This window comes from Entelurus aequoreus, linkage group LG03, assembly GCF_033978785.1.
Source record: "Entelurus aequoreus isolate RoL-2023_Sb linkage group LG03, RoL_Eaeq_v1.1, whole genome shotgun sequence".
In the NCBI taxonomy this organism is placed as follows: domain Eukaryota; kingdom Metazoa; phylum Chordata; class Actinopteri; order Syngnathiformes; family Syngnathidae; genus Entelurus; species Entelurus aequoreus.
Genome location: NC_084733.1, coordinates 85025619 through 85038775, shown reverse-complemented (window position 1 = coordinate 85038775; position 13157 = coordinate 85025619). Strand labels below are relative to the sequence as shown.

Genomic DNA, 13157 nt, shown 5'->3' with positions numbered 1-13157 from the left:
TTGAAGGAAAAGCACTGTACTTTTCAATGAAGATAACTTTAAACTAGTCTTAACTTTAAAGAAATACACTCTATACATTGCTAATGTGGTAAATGACTATTCTAGCTGCAAATGTCTGGTTTTTGGTGCAATATCTACATAGGTGTGTAGAGGCCCATTTCCAGCAACTATCACTCCAGTGTTCTAATGGTACAATGTGTTTGCTCATTGGCTCAGAAGGCTAATTGATGATTCGAAAACCCTTGTGCAATCATGTTCACACATCTGAAAACAGTTTAGCTCGTTACAGAAGCTACAAAACTGACCTTCCTTTGAGCAGATTGAGTTTCTGGAGCATCACATTTGTGGGGTCAATTAAACGCTCAAAATGGCCAGAAAAAGAGAACTTTCATCTGAAACTCGACAGTCTATTCTTGTTCTTAGAAATAAGGGCTATTCCACAAAATTGTTTGGGTGACCCCAAAACTTTTGAACGGTAGCGTAGCTCAGGTTGTATTTTTGCCTCATCCTTCCCTTTAAGCCCGAGCGAAGAAATCGACCTCGCAAGTCCGAAAGAGAAAGTGATGACACAGCACTCGCAGATGCCACCTGGCGGTTGTTTTGAGCGCACCGCACTTAGTCCTGGGTGGTCACATTCCTTGAGGCTTCAGCCGCACGCAGGATTCCCACAGGGATGAGGCAAAAATACCTAAACTCCTGCAAGTAGACTAAAATAAGTGGAGTAGTACCGCAACTTACGAGCACATTGCGTTCCACGACCAAGCTTGTATCTCAAAACATGAATGAATTTTATATCAATTTAATTTGTCCCCCCCCCAAAAAAAACACTTACAACATCCCTTTAAAAAAGAAAAACACACTTTTACTCAATAATATTGTTTAAAAACAACTACAGTACTTTTACGTTAAAGTTAAAGTACCAATGATTGTCACACACACACTAGGGTGGCGAAATTATTCTCTGCATTTTGACCCATCACCCTTCATCACCCCCCTGGGAGGTGAGGGGAGCAGTGAGCAGCAGCGGTGGCCGCGCCCGGGAATCATTTTTTGGTGATTTAACCCCCAATTCCAACCCTTGATGCTGAGTGCCAGGCAGGGAGGTAATGGGTCCCATTTTTATAGTCTTTGGTATGACTCGGCCGGGGGTTTGAACTCACAACCTACCCATCTCAGGGCGGACACTCTAACCACTAGGTGTCATTTATCATTCTATTATTTTGTCTACATTATCGAGGACAAGTGGTAGGAAATTATTATTAAACCACTTGTTCATTTACTGTTAATATTCTGTTTTAACATGTTCTATCTACACTTCAGTTAAAATGTAATAATCACTTATTCTTCTGTTGTTTATAGGGATGTCCGATAATGGCTTTTTGCCGATATCCGATATGCCGATATTGTCCAACTCAGTAATTACCGATACCGATATCAACCAATATATACAGTCGTGGAATTAACACATTATTATGCTTAATTTGGACAACCAGGTATGGTGAAGATAAGGTACTTTTTAAAAAAATGATTTAAATAAAATAAGATAAATAAATTAAAAACATTTTCTTGAATAAAAAAGAAAGTAAAACAATATAAAAACAGTTAAATAGAAACTAGTAATTAATGAAAATTTGTAAAATTAACTGTTAAAGGTTAGTACTATTAGTGGGCGAGCAGCACACACAATCATGTGTGCTTACGGACTGTATCCCTTGCAGACTGTATTGATATATATTGATATATAATGTAGGAACCAGAATATTAATAACAGAAAGAAACAACCCTTTTGTGTGAATGAGTGTGAATAGGGGAGGAAGGTTTTTTGGGTTGGTGCACTAATTGTAAGTGTATCTTGTGTTTTTATGTGGATTTAATTAAAAAAAAAAAAAAAAAAAAATTTTTTTTTAAAAACAACGATACTGATAATAAAAAACCGATACCGATAATTTTCGGTATTACATTTTAACGCATTTATCGGCCGATAATATCGGCAGACCGTTATTATCGGACATCTCTAGTTGTTTAGATACTTTACATTAGTTTTGGATGATACCACAAATGTAAGTATTGATCCGATACCAAGTCGTTACAGGATCATACATTGGTCATATTCATGTTTATAAACATAATATGAATTTACAAAAAAAAAAAAAAAAGGAAAAAAGATTTTGTGACGATTAAAAAATATCGATAGTAGTATCGACTTGATATCATTACATCGTTGGTATGACTCGACCGATCTCAGGGCGGACACTCTAACCACACAAGCTTCTGCTTGAATTTTTGACCACTCCTCTTGACAAAATCGGTGCAGTTCAGCTAAATGACATGGACTTGTTTCTTCAGCATTGTCCACACGTTTAAGTCAGGACTTTGGGAAGGCCATTCTAAAACCTTCATTCTAGCCTGATTTAGCCATTCCTTTACCACTTTTGACGTGTGTTTGGGGTCATTGTCCTGTTGGAACACCCAACTGCGCCCAAGGTTAGGTTGTCCCGAAGAATTTGGAGGTAATCCTCCTTTTTCATTGTCCCGTTTAAAGCACCGGTTCCATTGAGAGCAAAACAGGCCCAGAGCATAATACTACCGCCACCATGCTTGACGGTAGGTTTGGTGTTCCTGGGATTAAAGGCCTCACCTTTTCTCCTCCAAACATATTGCTGGGTATTGTGGCCAAACAGCTCCATTTTTGTTCATCTGACCACAGAAATTTCCTCCAGAAGGTCTTACGGTATCTTTGTCCATGTGATGTCAGATGAAACAAAAATGGAGCTGTTTGGCCACAATGTGTGTGGACAATGCTGAAGAAACAAGTCCAACCAACACATTTAGCTGAACTGCACCTCAATTTTTGTTTCACCTGACATCACATGGACAAAGATACTGTTCAAAAGTTTGGGGTCACCCAAACAATTTTGTGGAATAGCCTTCATTTCTAAGAACAAGAATAGACTGTCGAGTTTCAGATGAAAGTTCTCTTTTTCTGGCCATTTTGAGCGTTTAATTGACCCCACAAATGTGATGCTCCAGAAACTCAATCTGCTCAAAGGAAGGTCAGTTTTGTAGCTTCTGTAACGAGCTACACTGTTTTCAGATGTGTGAACATGATTGCACAAGGGTTTTCTAATCATCAATTAGCCTTCTGAGCCAACGAGCAAACACATTGTACCATTAGAACACTGGAGTGATAGTTGCTGGAAATGGGCCTCTGTACACCTATGTAGATATTGCACCAAAAAACAGACATTTGCAGCTAGAATAGTCATTTACCACATTAGCAATGTATAGAGTGTATTTCTTTAAAGTTAAGACTAGTTTAAAGTTATCTTCATTGAAAAGTACAGTGCTTTTCCTTCAAAAATAAGGACATTTCAATGTGACCCCAAACTTTTGAACGGTAGTATATATATATATATATATATATATATATATATATATATATATATATATATATATATATATATATATATATATATATATATACATACACACTATGTTCTCTGAGTAGTTGCCCACAAAGCATGCAAGATACAGTGTTTCCCACACATTCATTTATTTGTGGCGGCCCGCCACGAAAGAATTACGTCCGCCACAAATAAAAAAATTAAAAATTAAAAATTTTTTAAAAATTAAAAAAAAATTTTTTTTTTTTTTTGTCCTGTCCAGCTTCTCAGGCAAATCATATAGTTGATGTAGATGCCCATATGGGCTGTTCAGATTTACTTTACAAAAGAGAAGTGTAGGATACTTCTCTTGTTGCCTTATTTGTATTTGACCACTACTGTTTTCTGTTTATTTGTTACTGACTGTGGCAGGACACCTCTGCCTCTGTTTCACTTTATGTTGCTGGTAAATAATATGGTTGCGGCAGTAGGCTAAAGTTAAAATATTTAGTATGCACTAATTAAAGGGGCAGAGCTTTAAGAGACATTTTAGCTTTTATATTTTATAAGATATATATTTTTTGTAAGAACCACAATTAATAAATATATTTCAGTGAATAACTTATTGTTCAAATCTGTATATAAATATGTACATAAAGTGTTGTAATTATATTGTAAAATGGATGGATGGATGGACGTTTAAAACAAAACTGTTATTATTAATTAGTAAGTATACATTTTTTGAGCCTTTTTAGAGAAAATCATATCATTGTAGTAAATTATGCAAATGACTCGATGATGTCATGTGACCACGCCCATAGACACGCGTATCTTGGCAGTTTATGGGAAACACAGATACATATACTGTATATAAAGAAATGAAAACATTCCATCATGAAGGGCCACAATTAAAGAGAGTGTGTACTCACAGCTGCATTATGAGGTACAGGTGATTGGAACTCTCGTAAATGTCCTCCAGAGCCACAATATTCTCGTGCTTTATCCTGCGGGAAACAAACGCCACTGATTATTGCAATTATCTCCTTGCTTTTGTCAGCAGCATGCCCTGTTGATTGGGAACTCATCATTAGCATTTTTTTATTTTTTTTAAACAGCATTGGTGAGGAGGGCATCTTTTTGTGAATGATGCATCGCGGAGGAGGCGGCCGGATGGAGAAGGGAGAGGGGGGGAGGGGAGGGAGGTACTTTAAAAGGTAATCAATGAGTCACGAAGCGGCAACCCCCGCCAGCGAGACACGACAGGACAAAGGCGCTCTATCTAGGGACAACCTGCGATGACTTGGTGCGGAGTAAAAAGAGACAAGGGGGGTGAGTCTGAAAAGGACTTCCTGGTTAAGCCCACAAAGAGAAAGGAGAGCTGGGTTTAATTAAAGGCTCTCAGACGACCAGAAGACATTTAGAACATGAGGAAAGTAGGAGCGGAGGATGGAGATGAGGGAATAATAAAAAGGAGGATGGCAACTGTAACCAGGCAACTGGAATCAACGCTCCAGCAGCGGTGACTGATAAGTCAGATCCTGGGGGGGGGGGGGGTTACCCATCATGCTCTGGTGGAGGATCCAAGTCTCGTGGTGTCAATGTCGCGTGTGAGTGGGCGCAGTATTGAAACTAGATGAACCTTTTTTTTTGTTGTTGTTGACAAATGTCATGCATAGGCAGCAACGTTGCTGACAAAAGAGCCACTGGAGACATTTTCTTCTTTACTTTTTTAGAACGTCGTGCTGTCAAAAATAATAAAAGGCGACCAAAACGACACTGTCTTTATTTTCGGTATAATAATAGCTTAATAACTTAATTAATTACGAATAATTGGATCATTTGTCTTGTGAGGCCAAAGGGAGTGCACTGCTCGGCTGCAGCCAGCAGAGGCGCTGTTGGTTTTGTTCTCCACTGCAGCTTCGTGACACGAGCGGTGGAACAGGAGAGATTAAAGATGTCACAAAAATATTTCTTCTATCTTGGATCAAGGAATTTTTTTTGGGTTAAAAACGATCTGATTGAGTTCATCTTCATATGAATAATTGTTCAATTTTACTAAGTTTTGTTCTAAAGAGGAAATTTGGGAGGTGTTGAGGTGGGGGGGGGGGGGGTGTATATATATTTTTAAGTATTTCTTATATATATATATATATATATATATATATATATATAAATATATATATATATATATATATATATATATATATATATATATATATATATATATATATATATATATATATATATATATATATATATATAAGAAAAAGTCTTATACAAGTGTTATAATGAAGGCAACACATGATGTAAGACTTTTAAAGTCATTTTGATAGTAGGCTAATATAGATAATATAGACACTTACATCACGTGTTGTCTTCATTATAACACTTATATAAGACTTTTAAAGTCATTTTGATAGTAGGCTAATATAGATAATATAGACTAGACACATCATGTGTTGTCTTTATTATAACACTTATATAAGACTTTTAAAGTCATTTTGATAGTAGGCTATAATAGCTAATATAGACACTTACATCACGTGTTGTCTTCATTATAACACTTATATAAGACTTTTAAAGTCATTTTGATAGTAGGCTAATATAGATAATATAGACTAGACACTTACATCATTTGTTGTCTTCATTATAACACTTATATAAGACTTTTAAAGTCATTTTGATAGTAGGCTATAATAGCTAATATAGACACTTACATCATGTGTTGTCTTCATTATAACACTTATATAAGACTTTTAAAGTCTTTTTGATAGTAGGCTAATATAGACACTTACATCATGTGTTGCCTTCATTATAACACTTATATAAGACTTTTAAAGTCATTTTGATAGTAGGCTAATATAGCTAATATAGACACTTACATCATGTGTTGTCTTCATTATAACACTTATATAAGACTTTTAAAGTCATTTTGATAGTAGGCTAATATAACTAATATATTATTTCCATTTCTTATTAACTCAACGGATCTGTTGCTGGTTGCAGCTAAGTGGCGTTTTTTTTGTTTTTTTTAACCTGACTTGTGGTGACTTGACAAGGAAGTGTGCACACCCAAACAAGGAAGTGGTGATACCTACTTCCTCAGCACTGCAATCTCATTCTCCAGACTGGTCTCCTTCCCCTTCAGGGCCTTTTTGGGGATGCACTTGATGGCGACCATCTTTCCCGTGGCCTTCTCCCGAGCCATCACCACCTCGGAGAACGCACCGCTGCGAGGGACAGGGTCGGGGCGAGAACCGGGGGGGAAGAAGGCAAGAAAGAGACACGTTAAAATGACGCCGCGCAGAAAATCTAAAATCCCATCTGAACTCTGAACAAAATAAACACATTACAATTTATTGTGTGACTGCTCCTAAGCATATTTTTCTTCCGATTCAAAGCGTTCCAACGTCAAACTGTTCAGCCTATTTGGGAATTGTGGGCTTTCCCTTGACAAATTCCAAAAATTCCCAGATTACCCAGAATTCCAGGTTCACTGGGACATTTTTCCCATTCAAAATGAATTGGCCATATTTTTCAAACTTCCATCATTTCCACATTTTTTAACCGAATCAAACCATTCCACCTTCAGTGTTTCACACACATTCATTTATTTGTGGCGGCCCGCCACGAAAGAATTACGTCCGCCCCAAATAATTTTTATTTTTTTTGTCCAGCTTCTCAGGCAAATCATATAGTTGATGTAGATGCCCATATAGGCTGTTCAGATTTACTTTACAAAAGAGAAGTGTAGGATACTTCTCTTGTTGCCTTATTTGTATTTGACCACTACTGTTTTCTGTTTATTTGTTACTGACTGTGGCAGGACACCTCTGCCTCTGTTTCACTTTATGTTGCTGGTAAATAATATGGTTGTAGTAGTAGGCTAAAGTGAAATTATTTAGTATGCACTAATTAAAGGGGCCGAGCTTTAAGAGACATTTTAGCTTTTATATTTTATAAGATATATTTTTTGTAAGAACCACAATTAATAAATATATTTCAGTGAATAACTTATTGTTCAAATCTGTATATAAATATGTACATAAAGTGTTGTAATTATATTGTAAAATGGATGGATGGACGTTTAAAACAAAACTGTTATTATTAATTAGTAAGTATACATTTTTTGAGCCTTTTTAGAGAAAATCATATCATTGTAGTAAATTATGCAAATTCCTCGATGATGTCATGGTGACCACGCCCATAGCCACGCCCCCACCGCCACAGGTATCTTGGCAGTTTATGGGAAACACTGGAGAGGCGCGTGATTCTCCATTTATCCCAGGAGTCTCCCACGTACCCCATCAGGGCAGCCAGGCTACCCCAGACCTCTTTTCCTTGTCGAAAAGACTTTTGTCAATTGCGTCGAGAGTCCAGCTGATCATATCCATGTTTGAAGTTTAGATTTGGAGGACAGCGCAAAGAAGGAGGCTTAAAAAAAAGTTCAGACAGGACAAGGACACGAAGAAAGCAAGCAGGGAAGGAGGGAGCGGAGAAAAATGCGAGCGCCCTCACCAAGAGGCGAGACAGAAAGATACAGGCCTGGCCCTAACCAATCTGGCGCCCTAGGCAAGATTTTAGGTGGCGCCCCCCCCACATCGGCAGTGAAGTGTATATACTCACAAGAAACCGAATAGCTTTGTCTTTGACCTTTTTTTTTACTTAAAGAAAGCAAATTAACATATTATATGAGAATGTTATGTTATGATTATCTTTAACCGAATCACAGCATTGCTCAAATTAAAAAACAGCATTCCCTCTCATGTGATATTGCTTAATTAACACTAATGATGCGCACTTTAACAACTAGGCTTACAACTATACCTAATATATAAAGGGGTGGAAAAGTGACTATTACCTGCGGGGCAAACATTAGCTAACCCAGGGGTCGGCAACCTTTACCACTCAAAGAGCCATTTTGGCAAGTTTCACAAATTAAAGAAAGTAATGGGAGCCACAAAAAAAAATTTAAAATTTAAAATGAAAAACTGCATACAAAGCTTAAATGCTTTGTGCTATGTTAACCAGGGGTCTCCGACACACGCACCGGCACGCACTTTAATGTGGGAATTTGATGTTAGTGCAGCCCGCGAGTTTTGAATGAATGGCGCTTGATAGCGTCATACTTGCCAACCCTCTCATTTTTCCCGGGAGACTCCCGAATATCAGAGCGTGATGACACTGCATTTGGCGCCCTCTACAGTCTGCCCTAACAGTGTACCTGCTCGACCACACGTAGAATGCAATTTCAGCTTGCTCACGTAAGTGACAGCAAGGCGTACTAACTCAGCAGCCACACATCTTACACTGACGGTACCAATACCCAGAATCCCATGCAGCCCTAACTCTTCCGCTCAGCCAACGCACGGAGAGGGGGGGGTTGATGTGTGGGGGGATTTGGTGGTAGCGGGGGTGTATAATGTAGACCGGAAGAGTTAGGGCTGCATGGGATTCTGGGTAATGGTTGTGTTGTGTTTATGTTGTGTTACGGTGGGATGTTCTCCAGAAATGTGTTTTTCATTCTTTTTTGGTGTGGGTTCACAGTGTGGCGCATATTTGTAACGTAACAATGTTAAAGTTGTTTGATACGGCTACCGTCAGTGTAAGCTGTGTGGCTGATGACTAAGTATGCTTTGCTGTCTCCTGTGTGTGCAAGTAATAACAACATGCAACATGTGGCTGGACTGGCACGCTGTATGCAAATGCTATAGAGGACAATTACTGCAGTGCAATTAGGGCACGCCCTTTATTTAGTAATTAGAGTGTAAATAGGATTATTTTTTCCCTGGGAGTAATCTACGAGAGACACTGAGATCCATAAATCTCCTGGGAAAATCGGGGGGGTCGGCATGCATGTAGCTGAGCCGCATCAGAGTGGTCAAGGAGCCGCGGGTTGCCGACCCCTGAGCTAACCAGAAAGCAATAACAATGTAAACAAAAACACCTGCTTAAAAGATCTAATACAAATGTCCCCTGAGGAATGTAAGGTGGGAGTACTGTAATTACCTAACGTTACATTATTATTTTCCATAACAATTTAGCCCCCTCCACAATATTAACCCGACGTTAAAACAGAACTAGCTCTTTATTGATTAGCAATTGCCGAATCATGTAACATTAGCTTAATGCTAAAAAGCCAGGTTACTATCACATTCTGTAACAGACAAATAATTGCATGTAGGCTAACGTTACCTACCTGCTACCTCTGTCTTTTTCTCGTTTCTCCTCTTCTTTTCTATTTTTTCTTCCCTGGGCACCTGACAGTTTTGGCCGTTTTGACATCTTGTGTTGATTTTTTGATGTGGTGACGTCCAAAAAAAGTCATGATACGGGAAGGGAGGGGGCGCACCGTGCGGGGCGTAATGTTGTAACAAATAATATTTCTATTAAATAGGCTTTACTCTGCATTTTAATTAACGTGGGATTATTTTTTGTATTTAGAAATAATAGTACCAACTTTATTTGTATTTTTTTTTTCCCTCCAACATTTGTGGCACTGGCGTGGCGCCTCCTGATGGACGGCGCCCTTAGCATTTGCCTATACGGCCTATATATATAGTTATAGTTATATACAACATTTCAATTGTTATGACGGAAGGTTGGGGACAGTCTGATGCTGCTAATGCTCAGGGAGTTTGTGCGTCTGCTCCCACACGACAAAGTAGGGAGAACACGAGCCTGCCTGGCGTTGACTCAAGCAGTGTTGACACAGAAAAGTGCACCAGCAGCATATTGTGAGTATTTACAAAGATCCGGCAAGGTCCCGCCGCTCGTACGTGTTAGTTTAAGGCAGGGCAAACACTTTTAAGACCTCTAAAAAAAAAAAAAAGAACAGAGCGAAAACATGTTTGGGACATACGTCTCCGTGCACCTTCAAAAACAAATTAGGGCGATATTTGCTTAAGCGACGGCTGTCTGTTGCTACGATACCACCTTCAAGGCTGGCACGCGTTCTGCTGAGCAGGCTTTTTTCTTCCCCTTTTCTTGCATCCGCCCCCGCCCGCCGCCTCCTCCATCTTGTGTCACGACCTCAGCGGTGACCATCGTCAAGGAACGACCGAGGTTCTGAAACCCTGCGCTCCTCGCCGTGTGGAAAAACCGAACAGGCCGGCTTATTTCCCGCCATTAAATTATTGATGGGGGAAAATGGATTTACGGTTTTTTGCACACAAGCCTTTGCGAGGATATGAGGCACAGATGGCACAACAACATCAAGACATTTCATCCCTGATTCATCCGCTAATTACAGTCCAGATTAATCCCTTTGGCCTTTGGTCAATATCAAGTCCAAACGCCCTCAAAATGAGTCCACAGCTGCCATGAATGAGCATCAATGTACACACCCCAAAACCAACTTGGCACGTTGTGTAAATGGTAAATAAAAACAAAACGCAATGATTGGCAAAATCCTTTTGAACTGCAAAGACAAGATATTTAATGTTCCCACTGGAAAACTTTGTTATTTTTGGCAAATATTAGCTCATTTGGAATTGGATGCCTGCAACGTGTTTCCAAAAAAGCTGGCACAAGTGGCAAAAAAGACTGAGAAAGTCGAGGAACGCTCATCAAAACACTTATTCGGAACATCCGGCTAATTGGGAACAGGTGGGTGCCATGATTGGGTATTGTTGCGTTCTTCCTCCCAGGGAATCTAAGTTACTGGTCAATCCCAAGTTCTTTCGATGACATATACACTACCGTTCAAAAGTTTGGGATCACCCAAACAATTTTGTGGAATAACCTTCATTTCTAAGAACAAGAATAGACTGTCGAGTTTCAGATGAAAGTTCTCTTTTTTCTGGCCATTTTGAGCGTTTAATTGACCCCAAAAATGTGATGCTCCAGAAACTCAATCTGCTCAAAGGAAGGTCAGTTTTGTAGCTTCTGTAACGAGCTAAACTGTTTTCAGATGTGTGAACATGATTGCACAAGGGTTTTCGAATCATCAATTAGCCTTCTGAGCAAACACATTGTACCATTAGAACACTGGAGTGATAGTTGCTGGAAATGGGCCTCTATACACCTATGTAGATATTGCACCAAAAACCAGACATTTGCAGCTAGAATAGTCATTTACCACATTAGCAATGTATAGAGTGTATTTCTTTAAAGTTAAGACTAGTTTAAAGTTATCTTCATTGAAAATAAGGACATTTCAAAGTGACCCCAAACTTTTGAACGGTAGTGTATGCTGAGTAAGAAGGACCATCAAGACAGAATTGGAATATTTTCAAGTTTTACTAAAGCTTTAGGAGATCAGTTTAACCAGTACATTCATATCGGCTACTCTAGTCGATCTGACATTCAAACGGAAAAGCCAACTTATTGCCCAAAAAGAAAGCCCCTCCCCTCCTCTCTCCCTCGCAACACTGATAAGGAAGATTTGGGGGTTTGGTTTCACATTCCTGATGGTTTAAGACACTAAACAGACAATCTGAAGACAAAGAGAGACTGGTAGAATATACAAAGGAAAAGTAGTAGCTACTCTAAACATGGCTTATGTAAAATGAAAGACCTCTTAAACACATATGCATCCTCCACAATATAAAAGCAGCTTCCATGAAATGCTCAGTCGTTCACAAACAAGGACGGGGGCGAGGGTCACCACTTTGTCAACAAATGCGTGAGCAAATTGTTTAAGAACAACATTTCTCAACCAGCTATTGCAAGGAATTTAGGGATTTCACCATCTACGGTCCGTAATATCATCAAAAGGTTCAGAGAATCTGGAGAAATCACTGCACGTAACATTGAATGCCCGTGACCTTGGATCCCTCAGGCAAGACTGCATCAAAAAGCGACATCGGTGTGTAAAGGATATCACCACATGGGCTCAGGAACTCTTCAGAAAACCACTGTCAGTAACTACAGTTGGTCGCTACATCTGTAAGTGCATGTTAAAACTCTACTATGCAAAACGAAAGCCATTTATCAACAACACCCAGAAACGCTGCCGGCTTTGCTGGGCCCGAGCTCATCTAACATGGACTGGTGCAAAGTGGAAAAGTGTTCTGTGGTCTGACGAGTCCACGTTTCAAAATTGTTTTTGGAAACTGTGGATGTCGTGTCCTCCGGAACAAAGAGGAAAATAATCATACGGATTGTTCTAGGCGCAAAGTGTAAAAGCCAGCATCTGTGATGGTATGGGGGTGTATTAGTGCCCAAGGCATGGGTAACTTACACATCTGTGAAGGCACCATTAATGCTGAAAGGTACATACAGGTTTTGGAGTAACATATGTTGCCATCCAAGCAACGTTATTATGGACGCCCCTGCTTATTTCAGCAAGACGATGCCAAGCCACGTGTTTCAACAGCGTGGCTTCATAGTAAAAGAGTGCAGGTACTAGACTGGCCTGCCTGTAGTCCAGACCTGTCTCCCATTGAAAATGTGTGGCGCATTATGAAGCCTAAAATACCACAATGTAAAATATTGTAAATAATGTAAATAATTCAATGTGATTATCTTATGTGATGACTGTATTATGATGATAGTATATATGATAGTATATATCTGTATCATGAATCAATTTAAGTGGACCCCGACTTAAACAAGTTGAAAAACTTATTCGGGTGTTACCATTTAGTGGTCAATTGTACGGAATATGTACTTCACTGTGCAACCTACTAATAAAAGTCTCAATCAATCAATCAAAAATGGAGACCCCCGGACTGTTGAACAACTTAAGCTGTACATCAAGCAAGAATGGGAAAGAATTCCACCTGAAAAGCTTCAAAAATGTGTCTCCTCAGTTCCCAAACCTTTACTGAG

The 13157-nt window shown here is 39.2% G+C and overlaps 1 protein-coding gene across 4 annotated transcripts in view; it reads right to left on the bottom strand.

The window, feature by feature from the left end:
- Positions 1-13157, bottom strand: part of camk1db (calcium/calmodulin-dependent protein kinase 1Db) — a 105233-nt gene that overhangs the window by 50201 nt on the left and 41875 nt on the right. For all 4 annotated transcript variants that reach the window (XM_062043048.1, XM_062043044.1, XM_062043045.1 and 1 more), the window contains exons 2-3: positions 6482-6613; positions 4313-4387 (exon numbers count right to left, since the gene is read on the bottom strand). In XM_062043048.1, the coding sequence (XP_061899032.1) occupies positions 4313-4387; positions 6482-6613 (207 nt within the window). The remainder of the gene's footprint in view (positions 1-4312; positions 4388-6481; positions 6614-13157) is intronic.